Source organism: Armigeres subalbatus, chromosome 2 (genome assembly GCF_024139115.2).
Source record: "Armigeres subalbatus isolate Guangzhou_Male chromosome 2, GZ_Asu_2, whole genome shotgun sequence".
NCBI lineage: Eukaryota > Metazoa > Arthropoda > Insecta > Diptera > Culicidae > Armigeres > Armigeres subalbatus.
In genome coordinates this window covers 375609055-375636441 of record NC_085140.1, presented here as the reverse complement: position 1 = coordinate 375636441, position 27387 = coordinate 375609055, and the positions used below count along the sequence as shown (strand labels likewise).

Genomic DNA, 27387 nt, shown 5'->3' with positions numbered 1-27387 from the left:
CAATGCATACAAACCTTTAACCCAGGAAGTACAATATTATTTATTTGTTCGAGTTCTTTCCCGAATTATTTATCTTTTTTCAAATAACAAATCGGCGTTTCGGAAGAATCTTGAGCAACGAAAAAATAATGTTCACAACACGATCACAACAGGCAATATGGCAGCCAGCAAGAGCAAAATATTCTGCATTGCATCCTGCTTAGTTTAACTATGCGTAGAGTAGAGTGGGGCAAGAGTACGCACTTAGTTTTCAATCGATCATGTGGCCCTTATGAAGCAAGCTTCTGCATATCAAATCAGTGTCGATGATTCATATACTCTTCCTGTATGTTACACAGTGGAAAAAATATTGAAATTATTGAGATTCGTTTTAGCAGAACCCTTATTGCAAGACAAGTGAAAAACGTAGTCTTACCCCACCGGTGGGGTAAAAGTGCGCATCGGGTGGGGTAAGAGTACGCATTTATCCAATCATGTGCTTTTAGTATACACTAATAAAAATCCACACATTTTTAATGGCAAAAATCTAAAGAAATTTCCAAATAAATTTTATGTGTGCGTTAATAACCACCCGCTATAGGAGAATCCACATAAAGGTTATTAGTTAATAAGGGTTATGTGTGTTTCCACATATATGCTATGCGAATTCACATAGCCGTTATGTGGTAAATGCTATAGTCAAGATTTATGTGTGCCACACATAATGGATATGATTGGATTTTTGTCAGTGTATATTAACACAAATAAGAGTTAATACCATTTAATTGATGTTTAATGAGCATGTATTAGGGAATGTTTAAAGATTACGTAACTCTTAAAGGGGGAGGGGGTCCTAAAAATGTGCACTTTCAAACGAAAAACCATTGTTTTTTATATATACAAAAAACTACAGAGGTAAAACTATATATCAGGTTTCGCGTGGCGTATACAAAGGCATTTTCCTTAAAGAAAGTCCACCAATCACGTAACGTAAAATTTTGCTATTTCATCACCCCTCCCCCCTATCTTACACTATTTGTATGAATCCTCTAAAATTATATGGATCGTCACACATCTTGCAACCCCTCCCACCTAAACGTTGCGTAATTTATGAATGTTTCTTTTGATTAAATGAAATTATCATTTAGATGAAATTGTGTTTTCGTACTATGTTTAGGTGTACAACAAGTCCTAGAACAATTTCATTATTTTGCTTCAGTGCTTTGTTTGCTAAGTCCTTTCTAACACCGAATTACTAGAACTTATCCTAAAAACTTGTGATAATTTCGAATTATGTCCCTTTTTTCTTAGTTGTGGATCTTTACGCTTTGGAAGAAGTCTTATTTCGACCGGAGATACGGGTTTGACATCATAATTTGAAAATTCATATGCGTACTCTTGCCCCACCGGTTCCTGCGTACTTTTACCCCACAGTCCCAAAAATTATTCAAGTAATGGTTTTGACTTCTTGGAAAACCAACCGGATTGGTGTTCTGTACCATAAAGTACTCTATACAATAGGTTATCGAAATGGTATAATGTTCACCTGATTGAACCTATATATGGTAATGAAATACTAGTTGCGGAAATCCAATTATTTTTAGCAAAATGACCAAAAAGTTATCTAACTCCATATCTCCCTTGTTGTTTATTCAAATCGTTTACAATTACACATGATAATAGTTGGCCAGAATACCTGTCAAACTGATGCAGTGGTGCTAGTTTATCTTTTTTTATTACTTCAAAAAATCGAAAACGTACTCTTACCCCACGCGCACTCTTGCCCCACTCTACTCTATAGTAAAAATAACTGCATCAGTACCGCAGTTTTGAATACCGTGCAGTTATTTCAATAACAAATACAATCAATCTAACAATACAATACAATAGTATTTTCAAGAACAGATGCATAGTTAAAAATACTGCAACATAATTTTCAGTGTATGGTGAGGGGAGCGTGGGCCAAAACGCCAGCAAAAGGATGCAAGTGCAAAAATATCGTTACAATTCAACACATCTGAACAGCGCTGAGAGCATAGGCAGTGAAGGTCAAGACTCTAAGTACCGTTGGCGGGGGTGACAATAATTTTCAACTTAGTATTCTATTGGCATTTCAATGAAAGCTTTTCTATGCCCGCAATTGCATGAACATGCATCTTGTGTAGCATGTAAAATAGATAAACTATGCCCAGGGAGTCGAGAATGTTTTCTGCCTGAAAACATCCTAGACCGGACCGAGAATCGAACTCGCCATCTCCGGAATGATAATCGTACGCCTTCGCTGGCAAGGCTACTGGAGATTCTTTTGTCGCTACCTACAAAACCTATAGGTTATCTACAGTTCCATATTCTATGCATCCGTTTGTGGTCCTTTATTCGTCACCTAGGTCGTTTCCGATTGTAACAATTTCTGGGGGGGGGGGGGGGGGGGGAAGGTGAGTAGACTTGATCTCCCCCTGTTTTACCGAAAATTTCAGAAGTTTTGCTCAAGTGTATAAAGACCGTCGTCGGGGTGAGAATGGGTCACTGTTGCAGCAACTTAGAGTGCTTGTATAATTTGTTTGAGAAACTGCAAATATCCATTTTACACAATTTCGAGAAAACAACAGAAAACTGTTTTTAACAAATTGGCATCGAATCTTTCGATTTATACGATACAGAACAATAGTTCTCGACAAAACTCAACACCCTGGGGCACTCCCAGTGCAAAAACTGCAAGCAGTACTCCATAATTGCTCTTCAAAGAGCGTGCACACATGTAGAGCACACACGTGCTCTCATTTTGGCCAAAAAGCCACATATGCAGTTTCAGCTTGTAGAATAGATTAAACATTAGACCGGCCCAGCTTAGTATATGGGGAGAAAAAAATGTTGTCGAATTCCACGGGGCACCCCCTAGGATTGTGTCTTCTGGTGAGAAAATCAATCTCAAATCACAAATCGATCAAGTGCTGATTGCTGGACAGCATTTCTCAGAGATTATCGACGTCACGACCTACGTCTACCTACGCTAACATCGTCACTGCCCACTATCTGGTGATGGCAAAACTGCACCAAATTCTTCTACATTCAGCTAGGTCCATGGCTGCACGACGGAAGATGACTTGCTGGCCCTCCGTGGCCGAATGGAGAAGACTCTTTATGTACTGCACAGGCCACTCCGGCCTTAGTCTCTCCAATATTTTTCCTTCAAAATACCGTCATTAGGGGTGAGAATGGGTCATCGCTCACACCGACTGTCTGGAGGTCGAATGACTAAATCGTTCAAAAAGGATTATTATAATTTAGTTTTCTCGCCCTCAGATATGTTTAATAGACTGGCCCAGGAAACAAAAAGTTGTTGAATTCCACGGGGCCTATATTTATTCTGCAGGGCGGTTTGTATATTTTGACCTTCCTGAAGATTTTTTTTATTGGCCACGCAAAATTTGAATAACATTTCATAACAATGACCAAATGCTTTCGTTTTTTTCACAGCACAAAAGCCATAAATGTGCTTAATGATTTGTTCTGGTGGAATTGTCAACATTCCATCAAAGTTTTAGGATATTTGGATTTGAAGTTATTGCCTCAATATGGGGACATTTGATTCCCCATTAGTAACAAATACAACAATTTGGCGAAAAATTCAAAAATATAAATCTGTTCTCAGGCTTCTGATTTTTTGTAGATTTGACAGATTTGTTGAAGGGTTGGCAGGAAACATTATTTATTGGGTAGATATCATAGAAAGGGGATCAAGTCTCAAATTTTTTTTAAATTGCATGTGCTGTCGAATTCAATAACAAAAATCGTTCATTACATACGCACAGCAATATAAAAATTGCGCGTATTTTGAAGGAAAAATATTTCAAAAAACGGAGGGCACCTTTCTAATTGTATCAAAGCAAGTTCTTGGAGAGGGATCAATTTCCCCGAATATTTTAAAAGAAGACTTTGACAGCACTCTAGAAAATCGATTTTGTATCAATAACAACAATAATTATAAGTTGTCTAAGACGAATTAAGTACTGTCCATTTAATTCCACCAGTTAATTTTCGTTATCTTTGCAGAAACGTATTTCGACCACAACTGTGTGGTCGTCTTCAGTGTCTTGTTGGTTGGACCACAGTTGTGGTCGAAATACGTTTCTGCAAAGATAACGAAAATTAACTGGTGGAATTAAATGGACAGTACTTAATTCGTCTTAGACGGTTTAATACATTCCACTAAAAGAGCTTAATATATTTTTCTGAATAATTTAAGGACTGTCATACATCAGTAAAGTTAAATACTATATTTCTTAGAGAGTCTGTGTGGAAATCGCGTATGTTTATTTATTTTTGGCTGTGATACATCGGAAATCAGAAAAGGGGATCAAGTCTACCCAGTCTCCCCTATATATTGCTTGATTTTTGACGTCCTTTGCACCAGTTGTCGTACTAGTGGTCCCAATTTGGCCAATCCTATAAGAAAACAATGGGATTTGTCAAATAGGGAACCAAAATTAATGTCACAACTGATGCATGCTTTCATATTATGGATTATTCAATTTTGAGGATAATAACAAATTTTATTGTAGTTTTCATAGCTGTTCTAAGGAGCAGGAAGTAAAACCTTTCGCTTGATATATAAAGTTTACCCACATGACTTTTACTTATTTAAAAAAAAATAGTTGTTCTTATGTATGGCGACAATTGGTACACCCACCTTATATGTTTTCGCGAGAGTTGTATCAAAAGTTCTCCTGAAAAATGTTGTCGAAGACTTCAAGTTCGGAATTTCATTACATTTGGAGATTTATTGCTTTTCAGGTCAACAAGCTTTGAACATGTTCGACGTATGAGAATTACAAACATATGGAGACGCATGGTGCATTGGTTCATCAATTCATAGTGATGGGAGATTGATTTCTGCTTTGCATAAGTAGGAAATGGTTGTTGATGAAAAATTCTTTACATTCGCTTACAACTCTACAGTTCAGGTATTAATTCAAAGTTCGTCAAGTTGCATTTATTATTAAATCAAATATGACTAAAAAGTCCAATAAAACTGTCATAACTTTTTTCTTCAAGTTTTTATTTCGCAACAGCCACCAAACGGCGCATTTTAATATTATCTTAAACTTTGTAAAACATGCAATATACGAAGATACGACGAAAAAACAACTTTTAAAGGGTTGTCAGCATAAAACGTAAAATAACTCCAAAAGTAACGCAATTACGAACTTGGTGTCTTCGACAAAGTTTTTCAGAAGATCTTTTGCTACAACTTTTATGAAGAATCAAACCATATATGCCCTAAAGTGTAAAAACATACATTTTTCATCTCTCTTTTAGGGGGATTGTTCTGAATATAGCTGAATACCTCCAAAGAAGCGCATTAACTTACTGATAAAATGTCTCAAAGACACCATTACGATAAATTGCATGATAAAGGCACACGATTTTAGCCACTGTGCAATGCAATGGCTTTTTTTGAGTGATTTATACTTATGTAACATGCTGTTTAGTAAAATCATTGTAGATTACCAATGTATCTATTACTATCCAACGTTTTCATTTCAAGAGGCACATTTTATAGACGCTCTGCTTATGCAATGCATACAATTAATCAGTTAAATTAATTGTTTTAAGCTTAATTTCTTAACATGTCCATTTCACCCGCATACTTTTAAACCGGGGATTTTTCTTCCTGATTTTCATTGTCAAAAAAATCACAAAATCTGATTGTTTTCCACTAAATTGACTTCAAACCATCATAGTGCTTCGATTTGAGATCCACGTTAGTGGTTTAGGTCCCCATTTTTACAACGTTTTCCCTGTGAAAATGACGCGATCCCCAGCCCTCTATCAATATTAAAAATTAACCCAACTTATATTTTGGATGAAGTTTCGCAAATTGAGCAACGTGTTTTTTGATTCACATCTATGGACCGTCTGCAAGCACGAATACAAACTACTCAAATCGAACTAGTTACAATGAAGCTTTATTTAATTTACGTGTTTACCGCTACTTATCACATTAAAAAAGTGTACTAGTTCAAGATTCATAAACTATTTCAAGTGTATCATCTTATCGTTGCTATCCTTCATAACATGTCTAGAAATGATCCCCGAAAGATCTGTTCATCACCGGGTATCATACGGAGAGAGAGACAGCGGTGGGTTTTAGAGCGACACTGATTTGTTTTTTTAATGTAGCTCCTCTACTCAATAAAATTGTTTTATCGGGGTCATAAAAGTTCAATTTGCAATGCAAGGACTTACAATTATAATCTATTGGTAGCTTGGCTTGCTCAATTAGAGTACCAACTCAGTTAAATTTGAGAAACACTGACTAGAACTATTAATAAGTAGATATACGTACAACAAATGCGTCTAGCCTACAGTGACCTACTGAATCATGCCAGTGAGGAGTGTTATAGTTAATATTCTAATTCCCAGTGGCGGTTTTCACGAGCAGCCTCTGGAACACGCGTTATTAACCTATCTCTAGATTCTTAGTACGCTCCGCGACTTGGTGCGATGAGGGCGTCCGCCACGAACGTTAAAGGCTCCATGAAACCACAACCCAGTAGCGATAGAGCGTTTTCGACATACTCGCCGTGGATAGGATACCAAGCGTGCGCTTTTTCCGCGTAAAAGCGCATTGTTTATATTTTTGTTATGATTGGCGTAATTGGATTATTGGTTCGGTTTTCCCCGCGCAATCCCTTCGATAGTCATCGTTGCGTTATGCTCGCTGTCGTTCACGGTCGGCCGGTGTTGATGCAACCGTAGAATAGAACTTGTCGCTAGCAAGGTTTCTGGAAGTGGTAGCTGCTTTCAGTTGAGTTCGGGACTTGGAATTCGTCGGTAGTAAATTTGCGTTATTCGTTGCACTATGCTGGCCATGTGGCTACCGCAGAAGCAATATGGCCCCCAATTAGGCAGCATTTTTCGAGTTGTTGCATAATAAATTTGGCGTGATCTCTGACCTGTCTGCGTTCGCCAGGTCTCCAGCTCTTATGAAGTGATATATCGGTGTTATCTGCATTTAAATAGTTGTTTGGATTGTAGTGACTTCCGAGCGAAGTATCTTGCCAGATGATTTGTGACGAGAGTAGTGCGGTTATTCTCGATGGCAGCGGGTTGCCACTTGGATATTGCAGCCTAGAACCAATCGATACGTTGGCTCGTTGAGGCAACAAGTAAAGGGTACAACCCGTCGATTCGACGCAGCATATTAATTGAATAACCAAGCTCGAGCTGGTCGGGTGGAAATTGTAGTGTTGGAAGAGTGAAAGCGAAAATGGACGCCAAAGATAGCGATCGGTTGGAGGAAACCCATGAAAAAGCCGAAACAGAAGTAAGGAGGATCAAGATCTACGCTAAATGAGTGAAAATTGTACGCGCGTATGCCATACGTAAACAATGAGAAATAATTTTGAAGACGATTGCCTCGGGGTTTCTTGTTGTTTTCATATTGCCATCAGGATGAGTGGATTGGGTTGAGGATAAATTGCGTATTATGTGATGAACGTAAGAGCAAATTAACAGGCTACAATTCACAGTGCAAACGAATCAACCTTGAAGGTTTGTGGTGATCGGATTGCGGTTGTCAGTTAAGATCTTGGTGATAGCAAAAGGGTTACATGAATTAATGTGGATCATAATGTTGCGCTTTAACGTCCCGATCATTTTTTTTTAATAAAAGGCTACATAGCATGAACTGCAGATTTGAACATTCGTGCCGAATTGCATAATAATAACTGATGGGAATTAATGGCATATTGTGTGAACTGTTACAAACTTCGGACTCGTAGAGTACTGAAAAGCTTTATTTTTTGCTGATTACATCCTTGTAGATTCATACAAGGTACTTGGCCGACCATGGCATGAATTTTGTGTGGCAAGGCTGTTAATGTACATTGCCCAGTGGATTAGATCGATGTAATTCGTAGAATGGTTGAGTTTGTCGTATACTAAATATTTGTAAAGATTTTAAAACTCTGAAACACGAACTTCTAATAGGAAGTCTGAAATGCTACATGTTTATCGAGCTCTACGTATTGAGGTGATATACCTGATCAGTTATTACTTATCAGAGTTTTGACTAAAATAATAAGTCGTTTTGAAAATTTTGTATTGAATTCAAGTTTTTAGAGCGATAATCGTTGACTATTATCTATCGATAGGGTGTGTAGACTTTTTCTATTACTTCCATTTCGTCCGATTAATCGTGAGCGATCTTCTATGATTTCAAAGGATGATTTTTAATAGTAGTTTGTGCAACAAGTTGCAGAAAGATGATTTTCTCAGAACGAGGCTTGCCGAGTTGGATAAATACTACGAGTGCTAAAAAAATCGAGCTTTGCAACGAGTTTCACACGCTATTTTTTGCAATGACAAAAAATGGACTTTAATTTGATAAATCTGTACCAAAATTGCACAGTCTAATTTACTCCACATGCCAATAAATTATGTTGCTGCGGAGAACAATCAGATTTCACGTTACCGTTCACTCTTTTGGGTGCTATAATGAAAAACCAACTTCAGCACAGTAGTTACATGACAACATTTTGCTGAATTAGCTTGAGTAAGTGTTCAAATAGTGTATTCTCTGCGTCGCGTAATAAATGAAATAGTTTGATGGACATGACATCAAAATTTTCCAAATGCAAGTTCATCTATCGCTTCATGGTTTGTAGAGCTATGCAATGTGGCACGATAACATGGAATCTGATAGTTCTCTGCAGCAACATGATTTATTCGCAAGAATGATCATGTGGAGTAAATTGTACTGTAAAATTTGGTACATTTTTTTTCGTCATTGCAAAAAATAGAGAGTGCAGCCTCCTTGCAAAACTCCATTTTTTCATCACTCGTAATATTTTTCCAACCAGGCAAGCCTCGTTGGATAAACGTACAACTCGTATATTATTATATTTTTATACTATTTTGCAACTAGTTGCACAAACTACTATTTTGATTTTTTAATTTTGCAAACAAATAATGAAAACTATTTAATGAAATTTTTAATGTAATTTTTATTTTAAGAATTGATTTGGGTTTTCCATGATGATGAATATGTAAATTTGAAACAGATTTTGATTGATCATGGCCCACAGTTTATTTATTGCCCTTACAGTTTGGAAAATTTCTAAGTTCGATTTAATCTACATGTACTGGAATAAATGAATAGTAGGTATTTTTGTGTTCTTTGAATCGTAATCGTAAATATTGTTCATCATGCCGTTGTTTAATAGTTTTTCTATACTCGGCTCTCGTTGAAAAGTGAAAAAAGTATTGGTTAATTGTTCCTCGTTTCGTTTTTGTGTCTAATAGAATAGTTCTCTCTATTCATATCATTAATCCCTGCTTGGCAAAAAAATATTAGAAATCTTAATAATAAATAACATGATGTTTTTACGCCTATAGTGTAGAAGGGACGAAATTTGCTAAAACTATTTGGTTTGTATGATTTATTAAATAGATCTGAATAAAATTCAAGAAACTTTCGGTGTTTTCATACATCGAGGCAATTGTTAGTAGGAATGAATACATAAAAGGATAAAAGATTACCTTCTTTACTTAGATTGCACTGATTAGTAGCGTTCTAGTGATGCAATTTCTATTTTACTACCACTGAATCAACGCAATATCTTGCGTACAGCGTTTCGGGTGGTACCCTATTAGAAGAGCTAAGTTTAGTATATTTTTTGGTTTGAAATCCATTCTCAATGGTTTATTTTACTTATTGGCTTTTCGACCCAATGGTCCCTATTATGCTGATCTGACGAGCTCGGTGGTCTAGTGGCTACCGCTTCTGCCTTATAAGCAGGAGGTCGTGGGTTCAATTCCAGGCTCGTCCCTTTCCTACTTTGTATTTCTATCTTAGTTCTTTCTGTGTTTCACGTTCTACCAGAACGATTCCTACTGTTAAACCTTTAACACTAACAATCCAAAAACCTCCCGTGGCACCTATGAGAGGTCGTAGAGTTCTCTGCATCTTTCTTAAGTAGGTGTCCAACTAACCATCCTTCCCCTTCCTCAGCATTCGCAAGGACGTGGCCAGGACAGGTCTCGACTATTGGAGAGTGCATTGCTTCCATCTAAGAGATAGCGATTAGTCCCAAATCAATATCTGTGGTAACGGATGAAAGTGTTGCTACTCTCATACAATAGTCTTGGCTTGTACCACCTACGAATTTGTGCGAAATGCTCAATGCTAATGCTAATGCTAATGGTCCCTATTATGCTGATCTATTATGCTGAAACACACTTTCGACTAAATGTCCATTCAACTAAATGCTTGTCTAAATGTCTATTCGACTATATGTTCATTAGACTGGCCCAGGAAACAAAATGAACCGTTTGTTTAAGAAACTGCATATGTAACATTTTTGGCCAAAATGAGATTTTTATATATTTTTAATCCTTGTCCAAAAATACGTATTTTGGCAATAAACATGAAAAAAAATATTTTTGTTCGGGAATGTATGCATTTTTTTCGTTTGTTTGAGCACTTTGAAGAGCAATTATGGACACTGCACTATGGTCCAGGATGGTGTCAGGCCATTTGGCCGAAGGTCATTAGGCCGAATGGCCATTAGGCCGAATTAGCAAAAAGAAGCATAAAGTGATGAATAATAAGTTCTTTCTTTACCTTACCCCTTCTTCCTTCCCCCTTCTTGTATCTACCTTCTTCCTCCTTCTTTCTTCTTTCCTCCTTCTTTCTTTTTCCTTCTTCTTCTTCTTTCTCCCTTCTTCCTTCTCCCTTCTTTTTCCTTTTTTCATCCTTCTTCCTTCTTCTTTCTTCCTTATTCCTTATTCCTTCTTCCTTCTTCTTTCTTCCTTCTTACTTCTTTCTTCTTTTTTCTTTCATCTTCCTCCTTCTTTCTTTATTCTTCCTTCTTCCTTCCTGCTCATTCGGCCTAATAGCCATTCGGCCTAATGACCATTCGGCCTAATGACCGTTCGGCCTAATGACCATTCTGCCATATGGCCTTCGGCCTAATGTCCCAGCAACGTCCAGAATTTACGCGGAAAGATGCATTTTACGCAAAAACTATATTTTTTAGAAAAAACTGTTGTTCTACAAAATTGTTCGAAACAGTAAGAACATCATTACACAGTGTTCGATTTCGTCGAATTCACGATCAAAATTGAATAACTTTGAAACCGTTGGTTTTAGACGTTTGGTATCTTCTACAAAGTTTTTAGACATGAAAAGACGCATCTTTTGATGTAATGAAATTGATGATTAATCCACCTACAAGTGAGATAAAAAATTTCTTTTCGCCAATAACATAAATAGATAATTGATTTCTTCAGCAGAGGTGTAGAGTTCGACATTGCGAGAAACTTCGTAGAACATTCCGAAGCTCTATCTATTGAAGGTATCGAAATATGAGCGTTATCCGAGGATGACCCCCTTAAAACAGTTTTTTTAATTAAACTTTTAATCCAGATTTTTTTACATTTTCGTGATATTCTACAAAGTTTTTCGGGTTAACAAAATACGCATTTTGATTACTGTAGAGAGTTTCTACCTTTCAAACTAAAAAAGTTAGTTAAGTTTTTCTATTTTTTTTAGGCTAAATTTTACCTTAAGTAACTCCTTCCGGCGCAAAATGGCGCAGTTGGTTCAGATGGCATCTGAAAGTCCTGGCTTTCTGCTACAACTGACATGAGAAACCCCTTGTAGGCAAGAGTGGGTAAGGTATGTTACATTCAGAGGAAGTGTCCAATGTATTGGAGTTCGAAACACTCGATTTCACGATCAAAACTGAATTACTTTTAAACCTTATAATTTGAAGGTTCGGTCTCTTCTAAGAAGTTCTTAGGGATGAAAAGACGCTGAAATACAATTTTTAATGGTTAATCCTCCTAGAAGTTAGTTGAAAATTTTTACTTCAAAGTAAGAACAAATTACGTTTATCAAGTTCCACTATATTTAGAACATCATTTGAAATAGTTTGGGAAACAAACATTCAATTAAAATGTTGAAAGCAAACTAGTATTTTCTTTAATAAAGTTACTTTTGGAAACAGCTGAATAAAGCAACGAAAGCAACGTTTTGAGCGAAAACGATCACCTAGTATTTCCGTATATAAATGAGCGTTGCACCCTACTATGACAGGAGCACATTGAACACTGACAAAAATATATTTATTGCATTTATGTTAGGCAATAGCAACAATAGCACTTTTCTCATAATAGCTATTTGAGTTCACATAACAAACATGAGGAACACACGTAATCGATATTTCCTATAAATTCTATTTCAAAAGAAGCGTCTTTTCATCCCTAAGACCTTCTTAGAAGAGACCGAACCTTCAAATTATAAGGTTTAGGGGAAGGTGGGTAGAGTTGATCCCCGGGGAGACTTGATCAACCCCTGTTTTATCGAGAACTAAAATAGTTTTGTTCTAGCGTATTTTTAGTACAGATCCTCTAAACAAATGACCTTTATGTGGCGAGTTATTTTTTGGATTGACAAACTTATTTATTCTGCAGGGCGATTTGTATGTTTTGACCTTCCTAAAGATTTTTTATTGGCCACGCAAAATTTGAACAACTTTTATAACAATGCTTTCATTTTTCACAGGACAAAGCCATAAATATGCTTAATGATCTGTACTGATGAAAATGTCAAAAATCCATCAAAGTTTTATGATATTTGGATTTGAAGTTATTGCCTCAAAATGGGGACACTTGATCCCCCCTTAGTCACCCATACAAAAATTTGGCGAAAAAAATCAAAAAAATATAAATCTGTTCTTAGGCTTCTATTTTTTTGTACATTCGACAGATTTAGATTTGATGAAGGATTGGCAGAAAAAAATATTTATTGCGTAGATATCGTAGATAGGGGATCAAGTCTCCCCAAATTTTAAAATTGTATGTGCTGCCGAATTCAATAACAAAAATCGTTCATGTATACGCACAGCAATTCGAAAATCACTCGTATTTTGAAGGAAAAATATTTAAAAAATCTGAGGGCACCTTTCCAATTTTATTAAACCAAGTTATTGGAGAGGGATCAATTTCCTCCGAATATTTTGAAAGTCGATTTTTGATAGCAATCCAAAAAATCGATTGTGTATCAATAACAACAATAATTTAAGGACTGTCATACATCAGTAATGTTAAATACTATATTTCTTAAAGAGTCTGTGTGGAAATCGCGTATGTTTATTTATTTTTGGCTGTGATACATCAAAAATCAAAAAAGGGGATCAAGTCTACCCAGTCTCCCTTAAAAGTAATTCAGTTTTGATCGTGAAATCGAGTGTTTCGAACTCCAATACATTGTACACTTCCTCTGAATGTAACATACCTTACCCACTCTTGCCTACAAGGGGTTTCCCAGCAGCACACATGTTGCACATAGATCACGGTGACTCATATGCGACCAGATTCAGTCACAATCAGGTTGCTGTAACTAATTTCACTTGACTTGTGCTGCTTGGGTTTCACATGTCAGTTGCAGCAGAAAGCCAGGACTTTCAGATGTCATCTGAACCAACTGCGCCATTTGCGCCGGAAGGAGTTACTTAAGGTAAAAGTTAGCCTAAAAAAATAGAAAAACTTAAATAACTTTTTTAGTTTAAAAGGTAGAAACTCTCTACAGTAATAAAAATGCGTATTTTGTTGACCCGAAAAACTTTGTAGAATATCACAAAAATGTAAAAAATCTTGTTGAAAAGTTTAATTTAAAAAACTGTTTTTAAGGGGGTCATCCTTGGATGACGCTCATATTTCGATACCTTTAGTAGATAGAGCTTCGGAATGTTCTACGAAGTTTCTCGCAATGTCAAACTCTACACCTCTTCTGAAGAAATCAATTCTCTATTTATGTTATTGGCGAAAAGAAATTTTTTATCTCACTTGTAGGTGGATTAATCATCAATTTCATTACATCAAAAGATGCGTCTTTTCATGTCTAAAAACTTTGTAGAAGACACCAAACGTCCAAAATCAACGGTTTCAAAGTTATTCAATTTTGATCGTGAAATCGACGAAATCGAACACTGTGATTACGGTGCAACCAAAAAATAAGGTGGCCCATCATATAAAAAAATTAGAAAATATTTTTTTTATTTCTCGGAATATTGACATGTTAGGTTCTACTAAGTTGTAGGGTTTCTAACTTTTTCTGTAGCTCTTAAGTTGGCTGATTTAGAACAATTTTACTTAATTGGATTAGGGTGTACCTAAAGAAAAACTGTATTTTTGATCTACTTTTTTTGTTTTAGATTTCTCGAAAAAAAACTTCAGGTGACTTTTAAAGTTAAAAAAAAATGCAATTTTTGATGGGTAAATATGCTCAATATCTTCTTCCGATCAAAAGTTATAATCGTTTTTCTGTCAAATTTACATTTTTTTCATAAGTTGATATCTCCGGTTAGGGCAGACCAAAAAAATATGTTTAAACGGCATTTAAAAGAGAAATTCATATTCTTTATTATGTCAAAAAATTGGGAATATGTTATTTTTTATCTAAAGTTTAACCAATTCTACTGAAATCATATTTTTTTCAAATAAATTGATATAACTCGACAACAACAATTATAACTTTTAATCGGAAAAAGATATTGAGCATATTTACCCATCAAAAGTTGCATTTTTTGAGCTTTAAAAGTCACCTGAAGACGACTTTTTCGAGAAATCTAAAACAAAAAAACGTAGATCAAAAATACTGTTTTTGAGGTACACCCTAATACAATTAGGTAAAATTACTCTAAACCAGCCAACTTAAGAGCTACAGAAAAAGTTTTTTCAGCAAAATTGATTGGAATAAGCTGCGCCACAACTTTGTAGAACATAACATGTCAATATTCCGAGAAATAAAAAACATATTTTCTATTTTTTTTATATGATGGGCCACCCTATTTTTTCGTTGCACCATAATGATGGCCTAACTATTTCGAACAATTTTGTAGAACAACAGTTTTTTCTAAAAAATATAGTTTTGACGTAAAATGCATCTTTCCGCGTAAATCTGTATCCTGGACCATATTGCACTGCTTACAGTTTTTGCACAGAAAGTGCCCCAGGGTGTTCAGTTTTGCCAAAAACTATTGATTTTTATCGAAGAAATCGAAAGATTCGGTGCCAATTTGTTCAAAAACAGTTTTTCGTTGTTTTCTCGAAATTGTGTAAAATGGATATTTACAGTTTCTCAAACAAATGATTCAAATGTTGTCGAATTCCAGGGGCAGGATTGTGTCTTTTGATGAGAAAATCAATCTGTCAAGATTTCAGCTTAATCACTTGTTGCATAAGCTGGCGCATTTTATTTGAAGTTTGTATGGGGATTTCTGCCAAAATATATAGAAATAAGCTTGAAATGAACTCATCTGTAAGAACAACTGTTAAAATAACAGGCTTTGTTCAAAAAAAATTGAAATCAAAACCCATTTGTGTTGTCCCATCTTGCTATTTATTGGCATTACAGTCGCAATTATGATCCATTTAATAATTCCATGGCAATGTATACAGTTAAAGAATATTATGCCGATTTTTCAGATAGATTGCAGGTTTTATCGATTTATTAGATTTTTTTTTGTATTTCTCAATATAAAACGAGTTGAAAAAATTCAACGGCATATTTCTCAAGTTGAAGAAAACTGACATGGGACGCTTATGCGAAGAGGGGCAGTACAGTAGTAGAGGAAAAGAGAGGATGGTGGTCATGTTTCACTCAAAATCTGACAAATGGCAATGGGTTTTCCCATAGGAGGGTAGAGCAGAATTTGCTTCTACTTCGCGAATAAAGTTTCCTTCAGCAACTCCGCCGATGTCGATGCTGGGACCGCTATCCGAGAGATCTTGAACGAAATGGCTCATGTGGATTTTCGAACAGAAATGACGCGAGAGCGCGAAACACGCCCGAGAAAATGAAGCGGTAGGTCAAAAGGCCCGTAACTGGCGTGTTAGAAATGGTTCTACATTGTTTACTGGGTATGACAAGAATTCGCGAAGTCGAAGCAAAATTCTTCACACAAACAATGACAGTTCTTTATGGATTTTTACATTAGAGCAACAGAGAAAAGGAGATGGCGGCCATGTTTCACTCAAACTCTGACAGATACCAATAGGATTTCCCATAGGAGGGAAGAGCAGAATTTGCTTCGACCTCGCGAATTCAAATTTTCAATAGATAACGTACACGGAAGAAAAAACTACCCAAAATTGAGTATTTTAAACTTACTTTTGAGTTATTTTTGTCTTCTTTTTCATCCACTCTTTCTTCTGATGTCAAAAACAAAAGAGCGAAACAATCCAACGACGCCAGTTCAATACGGGAAGCCAATTTTGAGTTTTATTACCTGAGGTCGAAATTGAGTGAAATAAACTTACATATGGGTAAATGAATTTTCCGTTGGGTACTTTTTAACATGGGAGTAAAGGCAAACTACTTCGACCATACTTACTCAATTTTGGCTTCCCGTACGGATGTTCGAGGTTGGGTGAATTAAACTCACTATTGGGTAGTTTATTTCTTCCGTGTAAATAATCGATAGTTTCAATAAAATTGACAAATTGCTGGAAAGTTTCCGATTTGATTGACATATAAATCTCCAAAATCCATAGAAAGATCAAAGCGCTAATAACGTTCAAAATCTTACATAATTTCGTGACGGTCCCCAATTTTTGATTCTGATTTGACACCCAGTACCTTCAAGTGAGACTTTGTCCGACGTAAAAAACCACCTCACGTTGATGCATCCATCGCTATCAAAGTTCGTTCAAAATAGAACGATCATATAATTTCTTCATTTTGCGACGTAGCTCAAGCTCATCGATTGCACGTAAAATAAATGGAATTGAGAACACGATCCATTTTTATATTTTCGACTTTTTCATATTTTTAATATATTTCCATCCATCTAAAACAGTGGTCCCCAGCATGCTTACTATCAAGGGCCGCACAGCAGTTTTGAGCTGTTGAAGTATAACTTATATTTTTGGTTGTTCGCTATACGTTTTTAAAAATGAACGAACAATCGACTCGTCTGCTCGAGTGAAGAAATACGAATGAATTTATTGTCAAATTAATTATTATAGGACCTAGCTGGGGGATACTTTACGCTGATACCAGCAAGAACCATGTCGTTGGTCGCGGCTCTAATAACACCGGTGCGGAATGTGCAAGGTGTCGGTCTTCGGTTACGACTGGTGCAATGTGGCTAACTTGGATTTTGACGCTGAGAGTTGCTGTTCCAGCAATTGGATTCGGGTTGCATTTACGTCTGTAACTTATATACAACATTGATTTTTCAGTTCATATCGCATATTACAGAATATTTTATATTTGAACAAAATATTTTTTTTCCTGCGAATCTTTTTCATATATTCAAAATATTTTTTTTTCCTGCGAATCTTTTTCATATGCACTTTTATAAGGACATTTTATTCTACAGATTTTATCGCCATAATTGACTTTTTGTCAATAGTACCGTTTTTAAGTTGTGGATTTGACACGAGAATTTGTTTTTTCGCCATAGCATTTTTTCGGCAAAGTTGGCAGAAAATATTCTGAGCGGTTTCTCTCAAATGATCATATGTCGACCAATTCTGAGCAAAATGCATTCGAGATTCTAAACAGAATCTGCCTGGAATTCGGAACATAATTCGTTTGGCACTCTGAACAGAATCCGTTAATAATTTTAAACAGAATCCGTTTGTGATTCTGAACAGAATTCCGGTTGAGATTCGCAACAGAATCCTTTTGGAATTTGTTTGAAATTTCGAATAGAGTCCGTTTAGAATTCTGTTTGAGATTCTGAACAGAATCCGTTTGAAGGTTCTGAACAGAAACTGTTTGCGTTTCTGAAAAGAATTCGAATGATATTCTGAACAAAACCTATTGTTGATGGTCAACGTATTTTCTGGAGGTATTCTCATTACGGAGCTGGGATTAAATATAAATTTGCTATTATCATAATCCGAGGCGAAAACATTGAAGTCCATTTGCTGTCGTCCTGCATAACATCTATGTATGAAGTAAAGAATTTCATGAATATAATGATGACACTATTCACGATAAATAAATCGTGCTTCAACATCATAGTGATATCAACTTGACACACTCCCGAGTACACCGAGATATTAGGAATGATGAAAAACTTTTCCTATAATATAATGTTTATCAGGGGCCCTCCTAAGCCGTGCGGTAAGACGCGCGGCTACAAAGCAAGACCATGCTTTGGGTGGCTGGGTTCGATTCCTGGTGCCGGTCTAGGCAATTTTCGGATTGGAAATTGTCTCGACTTCCCTGGGCATAAAAGTATCATCGTGCTAGCCTCATGACGAATGCAAAAATGGTAACCTGGCTTAGAAACCTTTTTAGATTCTTATACAAAAAATGTAAGCTCTGAAACAAATATTGTTAGAAAAGCTTATAAAATTGTTAGATTCTTATACAATACTTGTATAAGAATCTAACAATTTCGCATATGCCCAGTTCTTATACAGGTTTTGGTAGATTCTTATACAGTATTGTTCGAAAATCTAACATCCTCCGGTTGGGTGTAACTGTGGAAGTGCTTAATGGGCACTAAGTTGCGAGGCGGCTCTGTCCCAGTGTGGGGATGTAATGCCAATAAGAAGAAGAATGTTTATCAATGGGCCGCAGGAAAAGGCTTAGAGGGCCGGCGGAAAACTCTATTCGATCAGAGCGTTTTGCGGAGTCCAAAGTACGTATTTCTCTGCTGGTATCGGTATCGGAGGTCACCAGTGAGCCCAAGTACACGAGTTCTTGAACCACCTCGATTTCGTCACCACCAATACAATTTCGTGGTGGGTGGCTTACGTTGCCCTCTCTTGAGCCTCTTCCTATCATGTACGTCGTCTTCGACGTGTTGATGACTAGTCCAATCCGTTTAGCTTCGCTTTTCAGTCTGATGTAGGCTTCCTCCATCCTCTCAAAGTTACGTGCCATGATATCAATGTCGTCAGCGAAACCAAATAACTAGACGGACATCGTGAAAATCGTACCACTCGTGTCAATCCCTGCCCTTCGTATTACTCCCTCCAAAGCGATGTTGAATAGCAGACACGAAAGACCATCACCTTGCCGTAACCCTCTACGCGTTTCGAAGGGACTCGAGAATGCCCCTGAAACTCGAACTACGCACATCACCCGATCCATCGTCGCCTTGATCAACCGTATCAGTTTATCTGGAAATCCATTTTCGTGCATTAGCTACTGGTCCCGATCGATTGTATCATATGCGGCTTTGAAGTCGATAAACAGATGATGTGTGGGCACGTTGTATTCGCGGCATTTCTGAAATACCTAACGTATGGCGAACACCTGGTCTGTGGTAGAGCGTTCACCCATAAATCCCGCATGGTACTGCCCCACGAACTCTCTTGCAATTGGTGTTAGTCGGCGGCATAAAATTTGGGAGAGTACCTTGTAGGTGGCGTTCAGCAATGTGATTGCGCGGTAGTTGCTACAATCCAGCTTATCGCCCTTTCTGTAGAAGGGACACACGACACTTTCCATCCACTCCTGCGGCAGAACCTCATCCTCCCAAACCTTGGTAATCACCCAGTGCAGCGCTCTAGCCAGTGCCTCACCGCCGTTTTTTTTTATTTCTTTATTAAAGAGGCTTGCAGCCCAAGGCTGGCTCACCTCTGTAAACCTCACCGCCGTGTTTAAACAGCTCTCTTGGTAGTTGGTCAACCCCAGGGGCTTGGTTGTTTTTCAGCCTCCTCCCGAAGATTCGGAGCCAGAAGTCGCATGTCCTGCGCGCGTGCTCCTAGGTTCATTACCATACCGCCACCGTTGTCTGCCATATCGCCATTCAGGTGCTCTTCGTAGTGCTGCCGCCACCTTTGGATCACCTCACGCTTGTTTGCAAAAAGGTTCCCGTTTATGTCCTTACACATATCGCGCTGTGGCACGTGGCCCTTACGTGAACGGTTCAACTTCTCATAGAACTTTCGTGCATTATTAGCGCGGTACAGTTCGTCCGTCTCTTCACGGTCTCGATATTCCTGCTGACGCTTTTTCCTCCGAAAAATCGAGTTTTGTCTGTTCCACACCCGTTTGTACCGTGCCTCGTTCGCCCTCGTGTGGTGTTGCAGCAATCTCGCCCATGGTGCATTCTTTTCCTCAACTAACTGCTCACATTCGCCGTCATACCAGTCATTTCTCTGATCCACCGTGCCTAGTGCAGCGGTTACGGTGCTTCCAATGGCGGATCGAATATCTCTCCAGCCATCTTCAAGAGATGCTGCGCCTAGCTGCTCTTCCGTTGGGAGTTCCACTTCCAGCTGCTGCACGTGGTCTTAGGCTAGTCTTGTAGCCGCTCAATGTTTAGCCGCAGCGGATGACTCCGACGCGTGTTGTACACCGTCGAGAGTTTTGAGCGCAGACATACTGCAACGAGGTAGTAGTCGGATTCAATATTCGCACTGCGGTAAGTGCGTACGTTCGTGATGTCGGAGAAGAATTTACCGATTTACGATTAGAACGTGGTCGATTTGGTTTTCCGTTACTTGATTAGGTGATTTCCATGTGGCCTTGTGGATATTCTTGCGGGGGAAGAAAGTGCTTCGGACTACCATTCCGCGGGAGGCTGCAAAGTTTATGCATCGTTGGCCATTGTCATTCGATACGGTATACATACTATCCGGTCCGATGACCGGTCTATACATTTCCTCCCTTCCTACCAGAGCGTTCATGTCACCGATGACAATTTTGACGTCCCGCAGTGGGCATCCATCGTATGTCTGCTCCAGCTGTGCATAGAACGCTTCTTTCTCGTCGTCGAGTCTCCCTTCGTGTGGGCTGTGCACGTTGATGATGCTATAGTTGAAAAATCGGCCTTTTATCCTCAGCTTACACATCCCTGCGTTGATTGGCTGCCACCCAATCACGCGTTGGCGCATCTTACCCAGCACTATGAAGCCAGTTCCCAGCTCGTTGGTGGCGCCACAGCTTTGGTAGAAGGTAGCCGCTCGATGCCCGCTTTTCCACACTTTCTGTCCTGTCCCTGCTGGATTTCCTGCAGCGCTACGACGTCGAAGTTGCGGGGATGTAATTCATAGTAGATTATCCTGTCGCAACCTGCGAAGCCTAGCGACTTGCAATTCCATGTTCCAAGCTCCCAATCGTGATCCTTTATTCGTCGCCTAGGTCGTTGCCGATTGTATCGAGTCGTATTATCTTCTATGTCGTTCGTAATGGTTGTTTTTAAAGGCGGCTTATTGGGCCTGCGCAAACCTCCTGTCTCGTCGGAGGACCGTCGTGCCAGGGCTGTTTAGCGTCCCACGTGCCACGTAACACCAGGACTTGGGCTTGTGCGCTTTGAGCGGCACACGGTCGCTTTGGCGGAGCCTATTTGCGGATACATGCAGCTTTTTATAGAGGTTTAACAGGGCCCACTGTCAAACCCCACCACATCCTAGGCAACTCGCAGATGGCCTGGGGAGGGATCGTCAAGCCCTTGGACATAGTCCCTGCTGCCCTTAACCGCTACTGCTTCTTTTAATTCTTTGTCCACACCCACGAAGTTAGTATCTCGATCGCTGATGATTTCGATTGGAGTTCCACGTCGAGCAAAACAGCTATTCAGAGCAAGGATACACGAGCTTGTATTCAACGAGGCTGCCAGCTCGAGGTGTATTGCTCTGGTCGTGAGACATGTTACAATGACGCCCCAGCGTTTTTCATGGTGACGACCGACGGCTACAAGAAGGGGCCCAAAGAAGTCAACACCCGCATACGAAAATGGGCGAACAATTGCTGCTAATCTGTCCTTTGGTAGAGGGGCCATTACAGGTGGGGCAGGCTTAGCACGCTGTAACTTACAGACTTGACATCCTCTTCGAACTCGTTCATAAACAGCGCGAACTCGTGGAATGTGGAACTGCTTACGTACTTCATTTCTGCAGGTCTCGTGACATTGATGGTGATAACGTAAATGAACTTCGCGCACAACGAGAGATTTGACCGGATGGTCTCTTGGGAGTACGATATGACACTTGGTGTTTTTGTCCAGAAAGTCACATTCGCTCAACCGACTGTTCATCTGCATGAGACCCTGCTCGTTGATGAACGGGTTGACCTTCTATAGAGCATGATTGCTAATTCGTCTGCGAAGACCTCCTTCTGTGCCAGCTTGATTTGAAAAATCTCCGCCATGAGAAGTTCCTTCTGGGTGAGTGGTCCAGCGTTAGGTTGTGGGCCACTTATTTTCAATTGAACGTTAACTATGAATCTTTGAACGAAGGCAGTCACTCGTCGCAGATGGTTCCACGAAGAGTAGTCATAAAACGTTGCTAACTCTCTCTTTTGAATTATGTAATACGCCCGTGCGAATCTCTTCAAACGTTTCTACGTTATTCAGTGAAGAGTCCAGCCATTCATCTTTGGATTCGCACAAAATTGACGGCCCATTAAACCAGCGGCTTCCCGACGATAGATCCGGTTTATTCTTCCACTTTGTTCCATCATCAGCTATGTTGGATTTACTGTTTAGCCATCTCCATTCCTCAACGTCTGTCGCCTCTAATATTTCACCCGCGCGGAAGGCTACAAATTGGGAATAGCGCCGGTGGTCTGATTGTAGCCAACATATTACATCACGGGCATCTGTCCAGAAGTATCGGTGCTCTACTTTGATGGAATGACCGGCTTCGATACTCATGGCCAAACGTGTACCGATGACTGCCGCTTGCAGTTCTAGTCGGGGAATATAGGCGAACTTGAGAGGAGTTTCTCTGGTCTTGCTACCGACTAGTGCACAATGGATACGTTCGATCTTCTCAAACCGATAATAGGAAATCGCAGCGTATCCTAGCTCACTTGCATCGACGAACGTATGAAGTTCGATTCTTGCTTCGTCAATACCTCCTTCCTGATGAATGTATCGAACATCTTGTGCTAATCGAATAGCTTCTTCCTCCGTGTCTACGATTGTTAACATATCAACGTAGTGCCTGTGGAGGATAGCGTCAACGGCGGCAGGATACTCTCTCTCGAAACGGGTAGCATTCTTAATCAGGACGAAGAGTGCGGTACTGGGTGAACATGTTGCACCTGCATCACGTAGTCACATGGCTCCGTTGTCTCGTTATTGGCGAACCACACAACCCGTTGATCATCTGCACGTTTGACATTCATTCGCATCTGATGGAACATCTCTGCAACATCTCCTCTCAAATCTATCAACCGCTCTCGAAACTTATACTGCACAGGTGGTAAGCTATTGAACTGATCCAGACCCTTCATCAATACAGAGTTTAAAGAGACTCCCCCGAAAAAAGCAGCCGCATCGAAAACAATCCTAACTTTCCCTGGTTTGTTAGGGTTGAACACCGGGAAGATCGGAAGAGTAGGTACTAAGTTGAAAAGCAGGCCAAGTTCCAGTTGGAATGTAGAGCCATTAAAGAAGAAGAAGAAGCAAGTGAATGGGTAGAAAATCTCAAGAATTATTGTGGGATCAAAGACAGTTATTTGTACGTAAGTATAACCAAAACCACTTATGCCAGCCTTATACTAAGAATGATAAAAGCATTCAAATCCGTAAAATGTCACTAAAATTATTTTAATTCATTCTGTTTCAAAGGCTGTAATCAAGGGGAACAAGGGAATAACATTTGAATGGAGTTTTCCTCAACCGTGCGGTAATATATTACCCGCTCTAAGGCTGGGTTCGATTTCCGATCCGACTTCCGACTTCCGAGGTCAGTACATTTTCGGGTTCTAAATTTTCTCGACTCTCCTGGGGCAAAAAAGTATCATCGTGTTAATAATACACGGATGCAAAAATGGTAATTTGGCTTAGAAACGTCGCAGTTAATAACTGTGGAAGTACTAAATGAATACTGCGAGGTGGCAATGTCCCAGTGGAGGATGGAATGTGAACAAAGAAAAAGAAGAAACATTTGCTATGCTTACGGCCTATTGCCTCTCTTTCTCTTCAAATCGTATAGCTATTGGGAACATTGTCATTACTAGTCTAAAATACAAACAAATAGCCGGATAGAACACCAGTTGAATTCATTTGACACCGTCAAACGTATCTCGTTTCGAGTATATTACGATATGGTCCACTGCAACTATGCCATGGATGGACGCGCAATATGCAATCCCAACTTCAACGTGTAACAGAACACCTGTTGTGTAGGAATGTATCAGCCCTTCATCTTCCACCAACCCTATAACAAATCAATGTCATTTGCCATCACAAAACCTTGACTGTAAAGAAGGCCAACAAATCTACATATGGGACTGAATAGTTTTGCAATCTTTGTTGCTTCACGTTGATTCGTTTAAACTAATGATCCACATGTTGCATCATTGAGCATAGTCCACCCTTGATAGCGAATGTTTAATCCCATAAAAAAACGTTTATAGTAACCGATTTCCATGTTCCATGGTCGAAAGTTTGCACTGTGAAGCGGTCGAGAATGGATACTCGCCTTCTTAAACCTAATGACCGGGGTTGAAGCATAAGGTGTCTAGAAAGCGAAACGATTAGCGTCACTAATCCATTTATCCTTTTATACCCACGTTGTTTGACTTTGCATGTGTGATGTAACTGCCTCATTTTGTATGACCAGGAACCTTTCGATTTGGATGAACTATTACCGGCGATAGGGGAGTTTGGACGTTACCAGAAACTGCTGCTCTGGTTGATCTGTCTTCCGGCATGTATTCCTTGTGGATTTTGTGCCTTCAATCAGCTGTTCATGACCGACGTACCCGAGGAGTATTGGTGTAAGATTCCAGAATTGCAGAATTTCAGCACGGAAGAACGGAAGCTGTATGGCATTCCAATCGTCGAGGTAAGTGCCAGCGTTTATCTGTTTTGTTATGCTTTCATGGAAACTGTAGTTTGCATATCGATATATTAGATGATTCAGTATAATAGTCAATTAAAATTGACGCGTGGAAAGACACCTTAATTGCAATTCAGATTTAATTGCTAGGTAGGAATATTTATGAATGAAGTCGAACATCTATCGTGTTTGTTGTTCGGCAAGCGTAAGCAGATGTATTAAGTAGGAGATGATAATAAATCAATCTGACTAATTGGAAGTAAGGTACACCGGGGCAAGTTGAAATGCGGGGTAAGTTGAAACGGAAGCTGTAATTTAGATCAGCAATGACCGAATGCCCTGATTATTTTTTTTCAACAAATTACTCCCCTAAACGCACCTTCTGACTGCTATTCCCGGAAGATTGCAGCTACTAAAAGCAATCCCTGCCATTGTTTATTTTTCGCCCTTTGCAAAATTCGAAACAACTTTTTGACGTGCCAATGAAACAAATCCCAAAATGATGTTTGGAAGTGTTTTTTCATCAAATTTTCACGGAAGGTAAGCATTCAATGTTGAATAAACATAATGATTATGAAAAATCGATGGAAGATACGTTTTAATTTTTGTATTTTGGTAGTTTGATATTGCTCTGCATTTTCAACCCATCGGGGCAAATATAAATGCGTGGTGCGGGGCAAGTTGAAACAACGATTTAAAACATCACCCTCGCAATTAAAATTTCCAGAATTCAACATGGTCCGTAAATGCATTCGGAAAACAAAAATTAATAGAAATTTGGACCTTGGACTCTGAAAATTAATTTAATAAATTTCTGCCCATTCCGACGTGAATGCAACCCCCTGAAGAATAGAATGAAAAGGGGCAATGTTTAAGCTGCACGGTCTAGTTTTGAGATTCTTAATCTACTTTGCCGTGCTGTGAGCACTGGCTCTCAAAAAATAAATCATAGAGCATGTAAACATTTCGTTAACTCCATCTTGACTTCCCCAGCCCCCCTTTATCCAATCGAGAGTCTGTGAGAGATACGCTGGTTAATTAATGTGAATTTATGAAGAGGCCACAGCCGAATTAATCAAAGAAAAGAGTAGGTATAGAGTAACAAAATCTGGAATGTGACTTTTATGCGAGTAAATATCAAGATGAGACATGTGGGATTTGACTTTCAAATTCCTAGAACAAAGCCTACTATTTTATCATGGTTCTAGGAGACAATTTTAAGCTAATTTAAGCAAAATCGTCAAAAATATACATAGGACTCTTATGCTTGGCAGTTTAGTCACTTTTACAACCTCGTGCATCTTGAGTCACACTGAGTACATATATTTTGTTTTTGATACGGTACAGTTAGCTTATGTCTATATACAGCGCAGTGTTTCAAATTACCCCGATATGCAGGGGCAAGTTGAAACAGACATACAAAACATAAATTTAGTATGCAAAATATTTATTAAAAAGTTTGGTAAGGTTGCTTATTTTTTATGTATAATTTTTGGCCCGAACTAGCAAATACCGCAAACGGATTCAAAATTTATCAAAGGGTGATTTTTTTACAGCACTTCAAAGTTCAACTTTGAAAAAACCGTTTCAACTTGCCCCGGTGTACCTTAGTTACAAGGCCCACTCGGTTTTGGAAACAGCTGAAAACCTCTTAAAACTATTTTTATATAAAAAAAAGGGGGAACTGTTCCCATTATGATGGAAATCCATCTCACTCACCGTATCTGTAGGAAAATATTATATCATAAAAATCAACATATCTTAAATACCCACAAACGTATGAGCTCTCCGCTTCTATGTCATGGGTAAATTAAAATGTTCTATCGGGGGATCTAAAGCAAGTTTTATTGGTTTCAGTTGACCGCATTGGACTCTTGTACTGTGCGATTGTATTATCTCTTTGCTGAAGGAAGTTTTTAATATTAACCGAAGCTATTTTAATTTCGAGGGTGCTTCTCAGTGTTATTTGTATCTCTACTGATCCCGTTACGACTTTTGCTACGACAAGAGGAAAGGAAAATCTCTGTATTCTACGCTTCCGTTAGACCTGTGCGCCGAAGTATTTGTGAACGGCGGCGGCGTAAGGGCATTTTTACACTGGCGGCGGCGGCGTCGGCGGCGTCACGCCGTAAGCAATGTTCGGCGGCGGCGTGAATCGGCGTGAAGAATTTTGAGCTGAGGAAAAAAGTTTAACACAGCAATCCATACGATGCCTTTGATTTTTTTTTATACAATTACTAGCTACAGTCAGACTGATGGGGTGAACATCCTAATAGGTGTAGCTTGTATGTCCACAACAAAAGTGTACATTACATCCTCCACTAGGTCATTGCCGCATCACAGCACATAAGTTCATTGGAAAGTAATTTGGATACAAATCCAGAAATTCGTTTGGAAATTCCTCAAGATATTCCTCAGAAAATTCGAAAAAGGAATTCTAAGCCTAATTAAGATGTTTCCTAATGAATTCCTTCAGAACTTCTTCTAAGAAGGGAATGAAAATGTATTTGGGTATTTCTTCGTAAATTCGTTCCGAAATTTCTTCAAAAGTTCCTTCAGGAATTTCCTTGGAAATTACTTTAGGGATTGCTTCGGAAATTCCTTTACGGAGTCTTTTGGGAATTTCTTTAGAAA

General features: G+C 38.8%; 1 protein-coding gene across 2 annotated transcripts in view; it reads left to right on the top strand.

The window, feature by feature from the left end:
* Nucleotides 1-6470: 6470 nt before the first annotated feature.
* LOC134213114 (carcinine transporter) overlaps nt 6471-27387 on the top strand; it is a 53990-nt gene continuing 33073 nt past the window's right edge. Inside the window, exons 1-2 of one of the 2 annotated variants that reach the window (XM_062691726.1) lie at nt 6471-7309; nt 24535-24759. In XM_062691726.1, the coding sequence (XP_062547710.1) occupies nt 7253-7309; nt 24535-24759 (282 nt within the window). In that variant the 5' untranslated portion in view covers nt 6471-7252. Of the gene's footprint in view, nt 7349-24534; nt 24760-27387 lie in introns of both variants that reach the window. The other variant, XM_062691727.1, reaches the window with a different exon arrangement.